The 21,716-nt window shown below is 40.8% G+C and overlaps 1 protein-coding gene across 7 annotated transcripts in view; it reads left to right on the forward strand.

Moving 5' to 3' along the window:
- mpripa (myosin phosphatase Rho interacting protein a) overlaps positions 1-21,716 on the forward strand; it is a 52,614-nt gene that overhangs the window by 4,714 nt on the left and 26,184 nt on the right. For all 7 annotated transcript variants that reach the window (XR_014875565.1, XM_085169375.1, XM_085169374.1 and 4 more), the window contains exons 3-5: positions 1,139-1,204; positions 18,207-18,358; positions 20,011-20,095. Coding sequence is in view for 6 of the 7 variants with exons in the window: in XM_085169375.1 (XP_085025501.1) it covers positions 1,139-1,204; positions 18,207-18,358; positions 20,011-20,095 (303 nt within the window). In the remaining variant the exon portion in view is untranslated. The remainder of the gene's footprint in view (positions 1-1,138; positions 1,205-18,206; positions 18,359-20,010; positions 20,096-21,716) is intronic.

The following is a 21,716-nucleotide window of genomic DNA, read 5'->3' on the forward strand; positions in this document are numbered from 1 at the left end:
CACGTTTTAGGGTCACTTTAGTTTAACAGGTTGTGGAGGGGTCTGGCTCTGTTTTGTGACAGTGAGTCTGGAATTGTATAATCAGCCTCTGTAGCCTGTAATATATCGTGTTTGTTTTTTTGTTTGGTTTGGTTTATTTTAAAAAGCATCTGTGGACTGCAGTGTCCCTTTAACATTGCCTGTGAGGCTTCTTGGCCCCCCTATTGAGACCTTCCAGTGGCCTTTTAGGTTAGAGAGCAGCTCTCAATATTTCATGCACCAGGCCCTGTTAGAATAGGAGCCCAGGAAATTTAACACTGAGACTAAGCGGTACATTAACATATGAGGGCAGTGGAAGAGAACTGATCAAGACAATGAGGATGAATATCAGTGGAAATTGCATTATTGTAACTGACAGGATTCCCATTCAAACCAAGACTTACCCCCCACAACTAACCTGGTACATAATGATACTGCGCGTTGCATGCCTTTCCATATATATCCTACAGTTTAATCAGCAGTGTAATCTCGTCTTCTCTTATGAACGTCTGTATCCACTTAGCTCTTGTTGTGATAACACCCACACTTTATATATGAAGGCCTTCTTTCCTCAAGTAGTTGTAAAGAAAAGGAAAACAATCTGAAATCTTAACGACCGAATGCAGCTGATGCATGCTGATGAAAATGTTGTCCAGCTTGTCACAGCTTGAAATCCTTGTGATGTCCCGTAAGAGGAAAGTGTGCCAGCATTACTTGCTTACTGCTGTATAGCAACTGTTTCCAAAAACTTGATTGCACTTCCTTTTGTGTGTGTGTCTGTGTGTGTGTGTGTGTGTGTGTGTGTGTGTGTTGTATTGGAGGTCTTTATACCCTAAGGTGTGTGTTCAAGCTTTTCACTGGAGTTTCTAGATCCAGCAAAATAATCTCAGGCTTTAGACATCTATTGGCCTTCCACAAGTCTGTGTTTGACTCTCATGCCCAGAGTTATCAAATGTGTAATGATTGATATGATAAATACTGGCACATCTTCTTGTGAGGCTTCTTTTTTTTTAAAAACTTTTTTATATATAAAATGACTATGGTTTGCTGTTGATATCTTTTGTGTGATCATGTCCGTAATGACAGATTTGTTTGTTGTTGTTTTTTTTTCTTGTTACAGAAATGGCAGAGGAGGTTCTTTATCCTCTACGAGCACGGCTTACTTCGCTATGCTCTGGATGAAATGGTGAGCTTCCTTCCTGTCAGCTGATGATTATTTTGTTGCCCGTTTTGTTCATATTCTGAAGCTTGTCTGTGACCGTTAATAGCTGGTGGCACAGTCTAAACAACCACAGCATGGTTCAAACAAACAGCAGCATACTGTACAGTATATCTGTGTTATAATGCACCATGATCTGCTCATTTACACAGCCTTATTCACCTCATTGCTGCTACTATGACATTGAAAATTTGCAGCATATAAATAAAAGGGAAGTTTTTTTCCCCCTCTCTTTGACTTCTAACAAACAACACCATCTGCAGTTTGACGCATAAGGGGAACAGACGTTAAAACTTTCACTTCTTTCTTTTTCCTGCTTCACATCAAAGGACTGCTCTCTTTTCACTTGAGTTAAACCAGAGGCTTTTGCTACTATTTAATAATTTACAGTGGCTATTGTTACTGTAATAAAGTTGCATTTATTGTAAGATGATAATAAAGTGTGATCATTTTTTTCATTGTTAGTTGCAAGTTTAGTTTATCTGAGAAGAAACGCTAGTTACATGATTTCTGTGCAAAATTAGTTGTTTTAAAACCAAAGAAAAACTTTGATGCAAGTGCTAAAAATGTGAGATTGATGAGGCAGCCTACACATGGTTAGCACCAGTCCTTTGTTCCATACAACCACGTATTTAGTGAACGTGCTAAACAGTAAGCCTGCTTATACAGTAGTGTGAAAAGGAATGAATGTGTGGTGTTGACATTCAAAGTTATGTACCTAGCTTTGTGTGTTTATTTAAGTGGTTACTACACTGTGCACTTGATGTGCAGGTGTCCCGTGGTTACTTCCTGTTCTTAAAGGAAAGACTGGAAAAACCACTCATTGACTGACATATTAAATCACCGAGTTATATTTAGTCAGTAGACTAAAATCTATGCAGTAATTATAAAATTAGTATGTAGACTTTCTGTCTGAGCTTGAGTTTTGTAGTCGACTTGGTTCAGGAATTTAGTTTGTCGGTTTTATTGGCACTGTAAGATGTAGGCATGCTGAATATTGATTGACCCAAGCAGTGTTCAACAGCCTTTTTTAAGCGTAGGATGTGTTTTGAAATGAGGTGAAATCAGAAGTAGATGAAACGGTATTTGTTTTATTGACTTTGACCCTTTCACATTGTGGTATTTTAGTAGAAAAGCTAGTGTGAGGCTTGATGTAATAAAGGGAACAGGTGCTGGGGTGCAGTGTGGCATTCTTTTTTTTTTCTCCTCATATTAAGTCCTTTTACAGTTATTGCATTCTCACAGTTGAAGTCTTGCAGACACATGACAATTGCTAGCTTAATGCTGGGTTGTAGGTTGAATGGCATTGACGAACTTGTTTTCCTTCAAAGTAAGAGTTGCACCAATTAAAAAAAACAAACATTTGGCTAAAGCGAAGCTTCTTCTCGCACTTTTTCAAGTTTAACTACCACTCAGCTAGTAGTTAGCAAGTATTTGCAGACAAACGTGAAAAACTGCTGGCAATCTGCTAGCAGCCAAAGGAATCACTAGAAGATTTGTGCATACATTTTTACCCAGCAACAGCCACCAACCCTCAGGAACTGCTATACTATCCAGTTAGGGAATACATTTTTCCCCCCATAGAAACAGCGATATATCATGTACAATATAGTTGACAACTCTTGAGATACATGCACACAACAGCACATGAGCAACCTTAAATTATGTCTATTTCCACTGTTTTTACTGGAATAAAATAAAACCACTGGCTAACAAAATCTGTCTGAACATAGCTTTTAAATCTTGCAGTGGCCCTAATGTGCTCTTCATATTGAGGCTCGTTTGTGAGGCACTCAATGGAGGAGGAGGATGACATGGAAAGAAACGTAGATGATGAGGAAGAGACAAGTGAAGTGGCGGATGTCCTCCCTCCGTTCAGTGTTCTCTCTGGATGTCACTCTTTGTGTTTTCATCCCTCTTCTGAGTGGAGGATCAAAAGTATAGGGGACAATAAGGGTCTGGAGCTTGAAATATCAAGTGCCACTAAATATAGAACCTCGCTTGTCACACGAGGCTAATTAGAATAATTGTTTTCAGTTGAATAAAGAGCTGCACAAACTTGGCTAAATGGTGTACATATCTGACATTAATATTAGGCTGTTTTCAATTTGATTAGTATTGAGATTACATACAATTAAATATTCGGCATGGAACACATCAAGGAGCCACAATAATCATTACTTTCCAAAGATTAGATTGTGTATATATAGCAGTAGTAAGGGCGTTGCATCCATCCATTTGCAAATGTGCATGTGTGATAGGAGGCGAACATACATTTAAACATTAATAATTTACATACTTTATGACAACAGATAACAAATTGGTATTCTGTTTTGTTTCCAGTCAGGTCTTCATTCACGTGCTCAGAGCAGCTGAATGATATCAGGACTGCTTGAACAGATCAGAAAGCCAGTATGGTAACAAAACACAGGGCAAGTCATGACTAGCTGTTTAACAGTGACTGAATTTTCAAAATAAGAGCTAGAGGATGTCCATAAATGTTAAAGAGGGGGAAAAATGGTAAAATATGTCGCAAAATATTCTTGATTTATTGTAGTCTGTATGGCAAACACTGGTCAACATTAAGATCTGATTAATTAAATTGTGATTTTTAAAGTTTGCCAGCTTTCGCCAGTATAACGTTCCTCTAAACCACATCAAAACCCAATTTTGGGAGCACTCGTTATGATTGTAAATGAGGAGGTGCCCCTCTGTTTTGCTCTTGGCCTGGTTTTTTATGGCTCTTCTGTCTTGGCTTAACCAAACCCAGATGGGTTGAGGTTCAACCTGCAGGATGTGGCATGGCTCTGTGGGAAAGGAATGGACTAGCAAAAACCTGGGAGGGAGCACAGTACTTGAAGTCACTGATTTGGGGTTGCCCACCTACAGTGAACAGCTAACATGACACACCACTGCCACGATTTTCTGCTAAGAGCAGCAGTGGCTCTGAAGAGCTGTTATGTGCACAAGACAAGTGGTAAAGAGAGGGGGAAAATGTAGCTGCAGTAAAAACGATAAAGAGAACTGTGATAAAGAGAACTGTTTACTGTTGCTGTTTGAGTGTGAATAGCTGAAAATGTGCCACTAGTTCACAGAATACGTGTTGTTTTATTTGGTATTTGCAAATATGGAAAGAAGACATAATTATTTAGAAAGCTCACTTGCAGTTCAGTCCCCAGTATTTGCTGAATGCACCAGCTGGATTGTTCTAAGAGCAGACTAACACAGTTTTGTCCAGGCAGCGTTGCTGAGGCAACACGATGTGTCCCTTTTGTCCACCGGCAGTTTACCATGGTATTTGATGCATGGGGCAGATTCTCAGTTTTGTTGAGAGCTCTAGAGGTCTCTGACCTGACTGATATAGGACAGAACAGACTGGAAGCAAAGCACGAATTTGTGCGCTGAAGTTGTCTCTAGGCTTTGTCATGTGGCGAGCAAGCCTTTCTGCTGTGGCTGTGGACAAAAACATCAGATACAGCATCAGAACACATGTGCAAGGCTGAATTGGACAAAGTGTTTGTGTGTGTGTGTGTGTGTGTGTGTGTGTGTGTGTGTGCACCTGTGAAAGAGGGTACTAGACAGCAGAGGACACGTCTGGAACAGGTGTTGCAAGTTCTGAGTAAGCTCTTTATTAAAGTGTTCCTTGTTTGCAGAGAACAGATGCAGAATGTGGGTTTTATGATAAGTTTGAGTTAAACAAAAAAAAAATAAGACAAATTACATAATTGTGTGTTGAAGTTGTCCAAGTGTGGTGACAGAAACAGCCTCTCACACCAGATCACGTCAGAGTGAGGGCAGGTATGTAGGTGAGAAAAACTGTCAGGAAAGCTGCTTTAATGACATCGGTGAGAGTCAGAAAGATCAACACCCATACTCTAATAACCTTCACTGTGCAGTCAAATGCCCTACACATCACCTCGCACCCAGTGAACGTCCTTTGACCGATAGATAACCTATTCTAACTGAAACATGCTCTTCATTATGTGATCTACACTTTCCTCTTTGGGAATTTATCACTCTTGTGTTGTGGTGTCTGAGGTCACACTGAATCATCAGGCTTGTGCATTGCTAATCTCTTATTAACGTTGAGGGTGGTATGTGTGCAGTATTTCTTCATCGTATTTCAAGACCTTTGCGGGAACACAGTGCAGGTTGTGTTATCACGCTGTTCGCTTAATGTATTTTATCCCAGGCTGAACAAGCACAGTATACCTGCGAATGAAGTGAGGCTCCCTATTGAGTTGCAGAACACAAAAGACCCTTTCAGATACACTTGGATTGGGTTTGCCTTTAGACTGTATTGACTGCAGTCTGTATCGCGGCCGTATTCAACGAGAACATGATGTTCTCATGATGTTTTAGCTGTTTAAGTCATTCACATTTCATCTTGGCTCGATTAATTTGCTGTGTTTACTGGAATTCAAATAGTGGACTTCTGCCCCATAGCTTTGTCCAAGAACTGAGAGGGTTTTTTTTTTTCTTTTAGACAAACTTCCTTCCATTTCCCACACATTTGTGCATTCTTTTAACTTGAGATACGCACAGGTCCTGCTGCATCTCTGCTTAATCTCTGACATGAACCCATAGAGCCCCGGCCTGTATTTGCCTTCAAGCCTTGTAAGACCTTTTCACATGCTGACACATGCGTAAATTCTCTCTTTTTTGCACCTGAGAAACATGAATCTAAACGTTTCGCGGTGAGTGTCTGTTTGGGGTGAGAGCTAGTGGATGGATTAGTGGGCACGGCTTTTGAGCTGTGTTTCTTGCCTCCAGGCCACTCTATGTGGGGAATAAGTAGAGTTTTACCACCCCACCCTATCAAATTAGGAATACTTAGAGGTGCTCTAGTCTTCCACTCACAGCAAGCCATGAGAAAATGAGTGGAGAAAGAAGTGTGAACCACATGAAGTACATTTGTTTGCGTTATAGCACAAAGGGACAAGAATAAACGTTGGTTGCAGCTCTGGTGGATAGAAGTGGTATAATCTCTCCATATTAGAGCACTAAATATGGATTCTGGGTTAGGCATATGTTGGTTTTGTAGAGATATGGTGCGTGAGAGTCTTATTTAACCCCTGCCCTTCCTTCCCCATGGTTCCAGTAGGAACTGATTTGCTGGAATGTAAACAGTAATGGATTACAGTTGGGTCACTATACCCAGTGCAGAAAGCCACAAAACCATGGGAAGAGCAATTCATACAGCTTGTAATAATCAGGATCTGCAGCACTGTAACTGACATTCAGCTGAATAGCAACCCCCAGTCATAAAGCTTTCACCCAGTGTGGTACATTTATAACAAGAATTCCCTTGTTTTTGTTTCTGTGTGCAGAAATGGGGACTTTGTGGGGATTTTTTTTCTTTTTTGTCCCTGTTGTGTCCTAGTTAAATTCCCAATTTTGCACTGAAGATCTTATCATTGCTCTGACTTGTTGGCTGATAAAGTTTCACTACAGTGAGAGGGCCCAACTTCGGTAAGCATTGTTCCTCTGGCACAACCAACCAAAAATGACAACACAGGCCTGCCTGATTTGAAATTTCATAGCTTGATGATGGAATTGGATGAGTATATGCTAAAGTCATTAAAACACAAACAGCAGGCTCAACAGCTAGCTTACAATAAAAACAGTCACACAGGTCTGAAGGCTGGTTGGTGGTCGCATAGCAACCCCCAGCCATTAAGGTACAATTTTTGTTCTCGCGACTGGTTGCCAACTGGTTGGCTGGGCGTGAAACTGATTCCTAAGGCCCCAGACACACAGGCTTGGAGTCCTGTAAGTGATGCTTGGTTTCAGTACACCTGGGAAGTGGTGAGTGTTTGCAAACTTCCATGCAAATGCTGGGAGACGAAGAAGTTTTTAGTGCAGCACTGTCTTTGTGAATGATTTCGCCTGACGATGGCCAGCATGATGAAGTAAGGTCATGCTTCAGGCCAGCTCACAAGCACAAAGTGCTATGTGAATAAGTGTGTTAATGAGAGCATGGGGTTTTTAAATAACACACCACTCCTGTGCTCTGGTTCAAAGTACTGTTTTGCCATGAAAACATTGTTCTGTAGAAGCATCATCATCCTAAGACAACAGTGATTTGTCATTTGTAGCTTTATGACCTAAGACACAACTTTTTTTTTTCTGTTGATGTCTCTTATTGACTAAACAAGCGTGATGCATGTCAGCTTCTCTCTCTCTCTCTCTCTCTCTCTCTCTCTCTAAGATCCAGTTAGTTTCAGCTCATTAAAGGCAGTTAATCCAAGTCAACACACACACTCGAGTACCATATCTAGTTGATGTGGATAGAGTATTTCTTTCTTGAATATCTCTATATACCTATTGGCCACTTCAGTAGGTCCACCTTGCCTCGATCAGGCTGAACCATCTTTTTTGGGCCTTCAGAAATGCCTTCATACCTCACAGCATAGATTCAGCAATGTGCTGGCTTTGATATATGTTTGTAGCTCACTCGTTCTCTCCACCTTTGTCTCTCTGTCCATGGGAGATAATCGCAGAAGTATTGTGCGTGAAAATATGTTTTTGTCATTTGAAGACAATGGGTCCTATTGTTTAAAATCTTTTTGTCACTTCACAACTCTGAAATGCTTCTATGAACATCAAGTGAAAACAGTGGTGATTAAGGCATGACTCACAACAGAAGACTGTCAGTAACCACACTGTGGTTTCTTTAGGGAGGCTTTAATCTATGATCCAGTCTTCCAACCTCGTAGAACACCTGACCCCGAGTAGCACTTGTGTGTGTGTGTGTGTGTGTGTGTGTGTTCAGTAAAGATACGAAAAGATGCAAGAGAACTCTCCAACTGAGTGCTGACATGCAAGTTTGCTATTACCAAGAGAGTATGACTCAACTAAACTAAACACGGTGAAGGGTCTTAGGAAAGATGGGCTAGGTTGCATATTCAGTTAATATATTACCAGTCTTGCTCTGTGTTATGCTTTTGGCCTGAATTTCTCCATCTGTATTCTTATGTTTGCTCCTTAGTTTTTGTCTCTGTCTTAGTGACCACATTGTTCTGGATATGGCGGATATAAATACTCTGAGACATTTCCTTTTCTTCAGTCAGCAGTATCCTGTAACTGGCTCAGGACCAAGTCTGTCCTCTAAATATTAAACTCGTGGGCTTAGCCTAGCTGTGAGCTGTTATCAATTACTTTTATTGTTTAGTTGTTTCATTGACTAATATTAGTTGTTTTCTCTTAAATATAAAATGTGATTTAAAGTTTTATATTTTCATATCTTCTCACTAGCTTCCCTTTGTTCATTGTGATTGTGTGTTCCACAGCCAGATGGTTTAATATGCCTGAAAATAATGGCGCTGAAATTACTGTAGCGACAAAAGACGGACTTACAATTATGCCAAAATATATGTCACTCATATCCCAGTCACAATTGCTAGATGGGTAGGTTATGTGTAAGCTATTATGTAAAGTAGCAAACACATACTTTTATCTTTGCAAATTCTGAAGTGAAACACTTTTTGTTTTTTTAAATACGCTTTGCTGTTGTAGTTGTGAACATATTTTGTGCCACTGTGTCCATATTGGTACTGGTAACCTTAGTGCATCGCATGGTATTCATGGTTAAATGCCTTTGTGTGAGAATAGATTATAATAATTAAGGTTATGCAGGGTGTTGGACTACTGTTTGTTATTTCATGGACTGTGTGGGATTTTGGGCATCAACAGCAATGATGGTGTTCGAATACTGATTTAGAACCTCGCTTACCATGGCAGCGACCTGAACTTCGAGTTCAGGGCATGATACCATAGTGATTATATTGGCGTTCAGTGTTACGTGTGTGAGTGAGACTGTTGACAGGATCATTAAAAGTGTGCCAGGTCTCCATTTTGTGTTTATGTGGGACTTTAGCTGACTGTGACCTTGCACTTTCTTTCTTGTGTCATATTTCTCTTAGCGAATGTGAAGGAGGTTTAGTTGAATTCTGGTTAACTGTGGACGAGTACTGTGCCGCGGTGAAAAGTTTTCAGAATATCCTTTTACCATCCTTCGTTTTGACCCTCCCTCAGTCACTCTCTTGTACTTTTTAATGATTTCCAGCCATTCATTAACCAGAAAAAGGCTTATTCCTGGAGGATTTGGCTAAACAAGAACTGCACTTATACATTACTCAGTCCAATTTACTTTCCCGTCCTTTTACCGCTCATTTATCCTGCCACTGTCTTGTATCTCTCTCTTCCATTCCAGCTCTGTCTGGCCAATAAACAGTTTGTGCTGGGGGAGAGCAACCATCAGTATTGTGTAACTTCTTTCCCCCCCCCCAAACCCCTCCCTGCTCTATAAAGCCAAACTGGGCCTGGCAGACTGCTCGCTCAGTTTGTTCTAAACACCAGACCAGGACACTGACAAAAGATTTCATTTAAAGTATCAGGGAGAGAGGTTAGCTAGCTCCAAGACGGGCGCTAATAAAACAGTGGGAAGGTCTGCATGTTCAGTGGTGGTGGTGCAGGGACACTGGCAGGCAAAGTGAAAGTAAAAAACATACATTTAAAACCAAACCAAAAAATGCTTCCCAATATATTTAGATTACTTTTTCTGGGCAAGATACATTTTGGACACACGTTTTAAAATAAACCTCCTGTAACTGTGTAATTTTTGATTTGGTTAGCACCTCAGTTTGAAGTTCAGTTGTAGGCTAGCCTTAGATTTGAAGCCATTGCCTGGGGATAGCCTGTAGTGGCCACAGCTGCAGTTGAATGTCTTTCAGAGACATGACAGGTGCAGCTGTATTAGGTGACCTTTGACCTTTTGCCTCAACATGGTAACCCAGCAATCCTGTCACCTGTTAATGTCAGGGCTTTGCAGCAAAGATATCTTTAAAAAGTGCAGCCTCAGAGCTGCGTCTGGTCACTGCTTACAATTACAGGATAAGAATAGGATTCATATGTGATGGTGCACACTTTCAGCTTCAAGTATGTTTGATATACAGGTGAAAATGTCTCCCAGTAGAAGTTTTTACTTATGTGGGCCTCTTTTAATGAGTAGCTCAAGCTTATAAAACCTACATTACATGGAGTTGAAGATTTTTGGCTTGCTGCTAATTGTTGTTGGGTGAGCGACTCTCTCTTTAATAACCTGCTCCAGCTTCCTCAGGAGCTGGCCCAAAATTCCCTTTTCCAACAGCCGTGTTCTGGCTTGCTTCCAGCGATTGCACCCTCAGTGTGGTCCTCTCTCTTCTGTGCTTTCTCTCAGCTTTAAGGCAACAAGCACACACCTTCTTTGTAACTTTAGCTATCAAAATGACTCATGGATGCAATTTTAAAAAGTTCTTGTAATACAGTACTTATAGCTTTGTGAAAAAACATGTTGCCTTCATCAGTGAGCAGTTTTTTATGGCTGACTGTTTTGGCATCTACCTGCCTGTCACAATGACCAGATGGTGCTTTAGTTTTAATGGTGTCTGGTCCTAGAACGCATAAAGAAATCTGGAAAGTTTTGTTACCTGATGAATCCTCACTTCGTTGCTTGAAATTGTTGTCACTGCTGTTTTGATTACGCTGCTTTTCATCCTTGTAGGGGAAAAAAAACTAGCTCCACAGTTGATGTATTAACTTAATTAAGTGAAGAAACATTTTCCTGTGCCTCCTCCATTTTCCCCTCCTTTCCTTTTGGCTTGATGGGCAAATTCTGCCTCGACTGGACTGAAGAATTATTTGGTATCTCCCTGCATGTCTTCTGTAATTTCCTCATAGAGCTGACTAAGGTGCAGAAACTAGTTACTTGTATTTATGTACCTTTTCTGTGACTATAGACGTTTTTATTATAGACTGCAACAGCATCAGAAGACCAAGCATAGAACGGGTACCTTTTCACTTTGGCCTACTTTCCAAAGTGCTGTGTCAGTGCACTGAATGGCGTGCAGCAGCATTTCAGACAGTTGTGTTTGGAGGCACCTTGTAATCTTATAACAAGTGCTGTGTTTTTGCATTGGAGCCAAAAGCTGACCACAGAACTGTGGCTTTAGGGTTTACTGTTCTAGAAGTTAGTGATTAAGATCATTAACATTTAAGACTAACAATGGATAATAGCAGTGTTGCAAAACAGTCTTAATGTGCTGGGCTTCCAGCATTCATTTGGGAGAGTAGCTGTTGGAATGAATTTAGGCTGGTGGACTGCTCGATGAATGTGTTTTAGGATCTCACTGCGGCACTGATGTGACATGCATTTGTGCATTCAGCTCCCAGCCACCCAAGATTTTACATAAGGTCAGTTTCCTGTCTCTGTGATCCACTTTGCTGACAGGAGCATGTGGCACAACAAAAAAAGCTTCTTTACAGTCTTTGCATTCTTTGTTTGTCACCTTATTACTCAGACAAACAGAGGTATATTTTAGATGATTGTTTTGTCTCGATGTCAGTGGGAGTATGCAAAAGGTGCAAAGTCAGATTTAATAAAATTTGGTGGAGATTTTGTTATAAAGCTGGATCACTTTCATTGAAGGTATGACATGAGACAGTGGACTTGGCAGAGAAAGCCCTTCTCGGTTAGAGATTGGTATCGTAGAAACCAATGCAGTCCCTTCACACATAGGGTAATTATTTGGCATCGTCTCTACAACCTCAAGTGCAGGGTATAAACTGAACAGATAAGCAGTGAGTAGACATAACAGGCTCCTTTCATAAGTCAGGAGAAGGAGTGAAGACGGCAAGGAGCAGATGAGAAATTATTAAATAATGATTTTTGACACTGAGATGATTCAGAGAAGAAAGGGGCAGCTTTCACAAATATTATTGGGAGAAAAGAAAGAAAAAGGGTGTTATCTGTGGGTAAACACACACACACACACCCTAACAACAACTTTTTAGATCTTACAGCCAAGGCAACATGACACAACTCGACTGTAGCACCTGTTTCTGCTGCCAGCCCATCAACTCTGTCACCACTTCAACATAGGCTGACAGATTTCTCACACTCTGTCTGCCTTTTTGCTGCTTTTTATTATGCAGTCATTATTACAGGCGTCACACCAACAGCTCCTGGCTGAGTGACACTGCGTTACCGTAAATGCCTTGTTTGACTTTTGTGTGACTACATGTGTTTTTATTATTCTATTGTTGGCTTGCCACCATAACAGGCAGCCGGAGATCAGGTTCATATAGTTGTAGTTTACTGCACTTGATTGACCGATTGCAATCATAGCCTGCATTTGAAGAAAATCCTGCTGTACTAAGCAGCGGCAAAAAAAGAAAGGTCTTCATCATCACTTACTCACCCTCATCTTCCTCCTCCTCTGCATTCGTCGGCTGCTGGCCTCCTAACACAGCATTAAACCACCCACATTCTCTCACCACTCTCCATAAGAAGAGAAGCGCTGCTGCCACCCACAACCCTCTCTGAAATATCTTCTACAAATATGTGTGAAATGTGTGCTGTGGTTTTTCCTTTGCTCTTGTTCATTTTTTTTCACACAATATTGTGTGTTAGCGCTGTGTTCTTCCAGCCTCCGCTGTAGCTCTGTTGCTTCGTTACCGTCTGAAAGTCCAGAATGCATACCGGTGGGATGAGGTGTATCTGAGAATGCCTGACAGGACTGCACTTTAGAACACATGGTTTATTTTGATTATTGTTATTGTTTTAATCCATTTATATGTTTAGCTGGAGTACAGACCTATAGTAGATATAGTAGCGTTACAGAGGGGGCTGTTACTGTGCCTGCTGAAGCAGTCTTAATACTGAGGTAAAATTACCGAACCGAGAGGCTGTTGGACTTGATGATTGTAGTGTTGCCTGTGACACATCTCTCAACTCTATTTCCTAGCCTGATCACAATGTATATCTGTTGTTGTATGATGATTATGTGCTTGGGAAGGAGGTGGTTTGATGGTCCTCTGCAGCACAGCTAAAGGTGACTCCCATCCATATGGCACCTGAGGATATTTCCCTGCAGCTGGTTGTTGGCTCGATTACTGGTATCAAAAAATGTGTTTGCCCCTGTTGTTCTCAGTTGCTATGGAAAAATTTATCGCATAATTGCTGTTATTTGTAGCGAGCAGAGGATGGACCCTGAAGAGACCTGATTTCAAGCTTTTGCACGTGAATCAGGATGAAGCGGTGCCAGTTCATCGGCTTTTCTTTTGGCTCCAGTGTCTGAAATGATCAAACTAGAATAGCTTTGGATGCAGAATAAAGAAGCCTGCTGGTACATGTCTAAAGACGAGTAATGTAACTCAAGAAGTGAAGTCATAGCATTTGAATTTGTCACCACACAGGATGGCAGACAGAGTGGCACCTAGTAACCAATAACAGATGTGTCTAATTAACGGACAGGTGTTCGTAGCTAACCTTGGCAGCATATTTAGTTGCAATTATGCTGATTGTGAGAACTTGACTGAATGTATTGCAAAAAGGTATTGCAACTTGTGACTCACACAGTATAATGCAATTTAATTTACCTCACAATCTTCGTGAGTCATTTTCAAACTGTCTCTCGCTTTCCACGAACAGAAACGAGTCAATCGAACCCAAAAATGTTGATGGCAGAGGACGAGAATTTTCTTCGCAATGAAAAAAAGAAAGCGGACCATCAGCGAGCTGCCAAAAGAAGCAAATATTTCTCCCACTGTGTCATAAGGGAGAATGGGCTGTTTTGCTTAGCTGCAGAATTGCAGTGAGCAAAGGAAGCCGAGGCACAAAGATATGTATGGAACTCACTGATTACCATTATATAAACAGATGTGGTTTCTAATGAATACCACCATATTGCCACACAGCATCTGAGCAGAATAATGCATCCTGGCTACGATATTGTCAGTGGTTTTAATCATTAGCACCCCCTGTTCTCTCCGACTGTACAACTTGAAATAGTTGCTGTTGTCTTTAATTGTTTTCCTCAATAACCTCACTTGCTGTTTTTGACTGCATAAGCACTTTCACGCTGATGAAGTTATCGACAGTTACCTGGATGGTGTACTAGTATTGCTCACAAAGTCAGTTGTGGAAATCTGCACATATCTCACACTCCCAAATTAACTGGGCACAAAGGGAGGACCACCAACCAATTTTCAGCCATTAGTAGGAGGATGTGTCATTGGCACTTTTTTCAGTGCCAGCTAACAGACGATTATTTTTAGGTATTGGTTGTGTTGTAGAATTATTTAGTGCTCATGCATATAACGGTGGAAGAAGTTTCATATTATCTTTGCTTGGAGGCTTGGCAAGTTTCAAATGTTCACACAAATGGTGCAGTCATTTCCAATAAGGGGACAAGTTCACATCCTGCATAAATAAGCCTAAATGTTAGGGTTATCAGAACAAATTGTTCCTTGGATACTAATCAGTACTCAACATTACTATTGTATTGAATATTAATTATCATCACTACTGATATGAACAGAGCTGTCTTCACACAGCCCCTCCAGCCACTAGCAGCTGAACACATGAGCAGTGTTTGAACAACACCTTGTAGGTATTTCTTTGCCTCTTTTTTTTTTTCTGTGCTACATCCAAAATCTTGAAATAGTATTGTCTGATGTTATAGTTGTAATTTTTTGCCCCCATGATATCTTAAATGGTATTTTCCTGGGTATCTGTATCGAGTTTGAAATTCTAGTATTCAACCTAACACATGCACATATTATACTACATGAAAATGTACTACCTGAAGTATCCAAAGTAAGAAAATGCTTCGGTCTCTTGCTTTTGCATGGCATGAGCAGTTTAAGAAATAACCTGTTAATTGTAAAAATTGAGCCAAACCTGAATTGCCTGTGAATAAAACAAAATCCTAAAATTGGGAAATTAACTGAATTAAATGAATCATACATTTTCCAGTACAGTAGCCTTGCATGTATCTAATCCCACAGTTTACAGTGTTTATAAATGATGCGGCTGCATAGTTTTCATGTAAAGGTTGTTATGACAGCTTAAAATTTTTACCTGCAGCTGCTGATTCCGTATTCACACGCTAGACTGGAGAAATTGGATCGCCCCCTGATTTGTCCAGCCTCCCTGTGGGACTCTGTTCAACGACTCCCATGGAGTATTTCCACTATTGTCTAGGAAACCTCAGAGACAAGAATAAGTTTATGCTGGCTTCATAATTTTCATGCTGTGACCACAAAAGGACATTTGTTTGGGCCTCTTGTCCCCCGGTCATTTCCTTATTGAGGGTTAACTGGAGGAGTGGCTCTGTGGACTGTTGCGACTGACAATCCTACATTATGTGAACTAGTGCTGATTCACAAAGGATTCATTGTGAAGAGCGGTGGCCCTGGGAGAGTGGAATGGGTCTAGGTTAGGTGACAGAGAGGTGTGGGTTCAGGGGCCTGGGGCTAGGGGCTAGAGGCACTATGGCTGGCCAAAAGTGGGGGCGTGTATGGTGCTCAGCTGACACAGTGCTGGAGCTGGGAGGGGGCACATGTGTGAGAGGAACCCCGTGCTGGTCGCCACACAGCTCCAGCAAACATTTACTGTACTCCCACTGCGCTGCCTCCTACTACAGTCAAAGCACTGAAATCCCTCTCAGAGGTGAGCTGCTCTATGAAAATAGGTTCCTAATCGAAGCTGCTGTCAGTCTGATTTATTTTCTGTGTTCATGAGAATCCAATGCAGTGCTTATTAAACCAGGGCCTTAAGCTGCTTGTACAACTGTTCCCAGAATCAGACATTTTTTGCCGTTTATCCTCTTCTGACTCCAGCTCAAGGACAAGCCCACATGTGTGGTGTACTCTAGATTTGTTTACACAGACAGATGGCCGAGCAGTCCAAAGTCAAAGTCCACAAAAGCCCTTTTTATTTTATTTTTTTCCTGCTGCACTGCTGTTCTGCTTGACCACTAGCTCAAGACCTTAACCTCCCTCCTCTCACCCTCTACTGGTCCTCCTCTCTGTCTTTTAAATCTTCAACGTCTCTGTGAGGGTGAGACCGGGGCTTTCAGGTCAAGCTGACTCCAGCCTCTCTGGCTAGCCACTATTGACCAGGACTCAGTCCTTGCCCAGCTGTCCCAAGGGTTGTTTACATGGCTCTGTGTCAAGTCCGGCTGTTGCCGTGGCCTCTCTAGTGTCAAAAGCCCTTCGGTTACAGGCCATTTTAAAGTTGTTGAACCAAAACAATGGCCAATCGCCATTTTTATTGCATGCATACACCGCATAGATGTTAGCCTTGTTAGACTAACCCACTGTCCTCCTGCTCCTATTTTGCAGTGCCAAAATTTTGACTGTTACAAAATAGAAAGTGGTAAAATAGATGAGTAAAAAAGTGACACTTAATAGCAACAAAGTAAACGGGGCCTCTCATCTTCCCTCAGGGTGGCGTTACCACAACTGTGGATTTCTCTGTCCACATTAGAGGCCATAAATGGGCCTCAATTGCTCTCTTACTGATAGGTTACAGTTAAGCTGCACTATTTGGGTCCTTGATTCAGATCTATTGGATCACTACGTGACCTTTTAATTTTCTTTCCCTTTCCAGCTCTCATTACTCTCGTAATGAGTGCAGATTTGCTGAGGGCTGTAATTTATCATCTTTGGTCTGCTATGTTAAAGCTTGTTGATCCCTGCACATGGGGTTGTTTTAGTGAAGGTAGAGCAGTTGATAGAATTTTGGTGTAAACTTTGTCAGTTTGCTGTATTTTGTTTTGCTAGAATGCTGTTGTTTTATTGTATTATAAATCCCTTTACATTAGTATGCTTTGTCTGTCTTTTTTTTTTTTTTTAATAAGGGATTAAAGAGAATTTTTGCATTTGTTGTTCAGTTGACTTGAAATTAAAGTTCATGGGGCTCCACCAAGACCATTTAAGCTCAATAAATGTATGATATTTCTAAAGCCAGCGAGCAAAACTATTTAATAATTGTGATCTCAGTTTTTTCCAGAAAAGAAAATCGTAGATATTTTTGTCCTAAGCTAGTAGAACAGATTAGATACGCAGTGCTCACTTACTTGATTGAACAAATTTAAATCCCTCAGTCAACATAGGATTATTCGAGCTTTTTTTTTTTTTTTTTCTTTTTTTTTTTTTTTCAGGGCTCGTGGAAGTCATTTGGAGGTCAGACTGAATTAAAGTCAGGTGTCAGAGCTTTGTAATATTTCTGGTTGCTTTTGTGCAGTTGTTTGCTTTCTTTACTGTCTTCATAAGAAAGCAACTGCACAAGTCTTTTTACTCCTTGGTGCTCTTAGAAAGCCATGATTTTATAACACTGTAGATGAGTAATGCAGTGCCATTGACTGGTATAACTAGATTATATGATCTTATTCTTAGTTCATTGTAAATAAGCCGTGGTGCATTTAAAAAGCTGTTGTGTACTTACACAAACTTCCATTGAAACCCTAAGTCATTGTACACAAAGTGGTATTATTCAGAAAGTCCTGTGGTCATGGTATTTATTGCTGACAGATGGCATCCGTGTCAGTCTGCATAGCTGTGTTTGCAGATCGCGGCGAGGCATCAGACAGCGAACCACGTAATGAACCTATGAACTTGTACTGTAACAGGCACTTCTTTCACAGGGCCATTCGTGCGGTTTTAGTGCCGTCAGTTGAGTTCATTTGAGAAATTTGTCATTCATTTTTATCTTATTTTTGGGTACATGTGTTTATTTAACTGATCCTACAAATAAAATTGCACCTTCACTAAAAATGTAATACAGGCTTGATTATTGACTTCATAACAGTTTCATGCTGATAACATCAAAGCTGCAAAGAACAGCAGCTTTTCCTCTTCTAAAATCATGTTTTTCCTAGAGCAGTGCTGCATATGTAAGGCAATTATGGAATTAACGCAGTTTAAATGCTTTGACGCATATCTCAAATCACAAAATACTGAAAGTGAGCCGTGACAAGAACATTTGCATTTGCACAGACTGTTATATCAGTGTGCGGCATGCCAAGCTTGGCATGAAATTTCATGCTGGGGCGGATTGTGTGAGAAGGCAGACCATGTGGAGGGATTTGCGAGCACGTCTGTTAACTTTCCCACTTACCACTTTCTCCCTGTGCCTCTTCAGCCCAGCACGCTTCCCCAGGGTACAATCAATATGAACCAGTGTTCTGACGTCATCGACGGCGAGTCCAGGACAGGTCAGAAGAACTCGCTGTGCATCCTGACCCCTGAGAAGGAGTACTTCATACGGGCCGAGTGTAAAGAAATCATCAATGGGTAAGACGTAAAAACGATCATACTACTCATAATCATCTACTATATTAGGATTCGCAAATGCACATTATTTGGATACATATATAGAAAGAAATGACTTCAGGTGGGCAGTGTGGTTTGTGTTGCTCTGTCTTCTGGGTTGCGTGGACAGTGGTGACAGAAATAAAGTGGTATGGCTGTGTGTAGCTGCTGTGGCAGCCAAACTGCTCTGCCCCCTGCTGTCTCCTTTGTGCTGTGCTCTTCAGATAGTTGTAATTTACGCTGCAGTGACAGTGCACATTCTTGAACTGTTGGCTCTGCCTGCTTTTCTAACCCTCTCCCTGTCTTAACAAAGTCCTCTACAACTGGACCTAGATTACAGTACTAAAATGTAATCTTCATACTTCAGGCTTCATTTGAGCCTGCAGTTTAAAGCGTGTTTCTGCACTGCGCTCTCCCTGGCCGGCTGATACACATTATAGCTATTCTTAGGGAACTGTGACTCACAGCACCCACTCCTCATCATGCTACCTGCTGTATCGCTATTCACCTCCCACTCTCCTATCATCATCTGGCATGCATGTGTTTGTTCTAGGCCATCACAGAACCATATTAGCTTTTCAAGTTTGTCATTTCCTGACAGTGGAATTTATTTTTCACTATGTTATTCTCCTCTAAGATGTCTTTTGACTTTTATTAGAGTTTGAACACAGTGCCATGTGTTGGTGTTCTGTCCTAAAAATGTTGATCACTAGATTTGCTAACCCTGTCCGTGTCAGCACTTCATTCAGATGATGTAAGGATCTAGATTCTCTGTTACCTGTATAAATATTTGTGGTGTTAAAGCACCGTGGTTTACCATATCCAACAAAATGCATTATCCCCATCTTTTTAACTAAAGCATAACTTCAAAAGAATGACTATGCAAACAGAAATTAAGATCTGTTATGTTCTATGATTTTTGTTCTCTACCATTTTCTTATTTTCTATCATAAATATGCTCTTAGTTTTTGGTGGATTCTCAGATTAAAAATGGACACAGAATCACAAAATGAAGTAAGCATATGTACGTGTCATCTCAAAAGCTCAGACTTCAGATACTCCTAAATGCTTTGACACAGCCAGGGTTTCTTTCTACTTTTACCTGTATTTACTGTCAGAGAGTAGATCTTGCTAATGTGGTCATCTCGGACACAGCTCAGGCTATGAGCTCAGACGCCCCGCTCACCTGCTGTGTAAACCTTCTGTTTGTGAGAGGCAGCCAAACTGAACAAAGTAGTTCCAAAGAGAGGGAGGCCTAAAAGGGAAGCAGCTTGTTTCAGGCAGAGGATGAAATAAGAGGCTATACAAACGCTCAGTATGATGCATATTAGAATTCAATGAGATGTATTTTGAACTGTGAATTTGTAAAAGCTACTTTACTAGAGTCCAAGACTACAAATATGGAGCTGGAATAGGCTACCTTTTAAGAAATGAAACAGTGCTGACTTTGCTGCCTTAGCCTTTAGTTTAGTGTTGTAAATGTGTTATTAACGTATATGTCCGGGCATGCTTCGTAGTTTATTCTTTGCTGCAGAAAACTTTGTCCCTTTGTCTATGAATCCATTAAGCATGCAGAGTTTATGCAGTCAGAATTTAAGACTAGAAGAGCACTTACACTGTTTCATTATTTGCAGGTGGCAGGAGGCTCTGACTGTGTACCCCAGGACAAACAAACAGAACCAGAAGAAAAAACGCAAGGTCGATCCACCCACTCACCAGGTAATGAACTTATTCTTTCTTTGCCCAGTGAACAACAGCCAAATATAAATTGTTATATTATATGTCATGAAGTGTATAGTTTTCTCTTCTTTTTTTTTCAGTTTAATATCGGTGGTTTCTTGCAACATTATTTAAAAAAAATCCAAAGCTTGGGACTTGCATGTATAAATGTCAAAGAACATTTATGTTATATTCTTTCAACGTGTTTTGTATGAGGGAGAAATATGTTTAATAACTCATAATGAAGCATCTTTATGTTTCTGTGCTTATGACAGCTCTGACAACAGGATTTATGTGCTTGAGTTCATGTGGCTGTCCACAGCCCCAGTCAACCCCACATTCATGAATGGGCTTTCTCTTAGATGTCTGGGGGGAAATATGAACTCACAAATGAGCTGATTAATTAAAGCTCAGAGGTGGTTTTTGACTGTAGCGCAATGATTATGACACAGTTTTACCCAAATATGGGCAGTAATGGGATTAAATGATGACGGGATCACAGGCTGTATTCAGGAGGTTTGTCTGTGTCAACATAGAGCTGCAGCTTGACCCTTATGTTTTAGATATTGTGAACATTATAAATTATCCACATGTGGCAGTTGCTTCATTCCTTGTCAACAACAAAGAGAGCATATATTTAAGGATGACCTCTGCCATGGAAATATGCAGAACGGATGCTTCTCATTCCTCTCCAACTACAACAGCTTTTTCCCCCCTTTGAGAGGGAGACAGATGTAGTTTTTCCGCCAGTGACATGCTCAACAGTTTAAACCGCCTATATTTACATTCCTGTGTCACATAATATGTCAGTTTCGATAGACAACACGCCTCAGACTTGTCTAATTTAACTCCAGCTATCAGTGAAGCACACATCATGTTACATATTGTTTCTTGGGTGTTGTAAATCGCATGTGGTACTGTTTTCCACAATTAATACCTGCTTTATGCTTCCAGCAGTGCATAATTGCATAGATATGGAACAGTATCACAAGGTTGGCAGGCAGCAAACATTAGTCAGCTATCAAAATATTCCTGAACAAACAGTGAAGGGAAATGTTGACAACTGCATATGTGCTGTAACAACATGCAGCAGCAACTTTGATCCTCTTGCACATGAATTTGCTGGTGCGCTCAGTTTCATTGTCATGTTCAGCAGCTGCCATCACACCTGTCAGGCTTTTTCAGTCCATGTGGTGATTAAGCATTTGGTGCTTATCAAAGCATTCCCATTCAGGACTTATCGAGGATTTAAATCCTTAAATATTTGTGGCGACCCAAGTAAAAGTTTTGTCATTTCACACTGAGCTCCTGAACTCTTAACAAGATGCATGTTTAAGTCTGTGAGCCGGAAAAGGTGCACTTTGGGTTTTGAACTCCAGTAGTCCTGCCTATTAAACGATCTTTGCAGAGTACATTTAACGGTCTAAAAAGGGTCAAGGTCAGTAATGTGTCTTTCAAGCCCTTCTTGCAACGCCTTTCAGAAGCACAATGGGAGCAAAAAGCAGTTTTTGCGTCAAAGCAAGTTTTGTATTCCCTGGCAGGTAGGAATAAAAGAATAATGGTCCAGAGTGAAGATGAAATATAAGAATATGATATAATAAAATTGCACAGGCCACCCACC

The sequence above is a fragment of the Neolamprologus multifasciatus genome, chromosome 8 (genome assembly GCF_963576455.1).
Source record: "Neolamprologus multifasciatus chromosome 8, fNeoMul1.2, whole genome shotgun sequence".
Lineage (NCBI taxonomy): Eukaryota > Metazoa > Chordata > Actinopteri > Cichliformes > Cichlidae > Neolamprologus > Neolamprologus multifasciatus.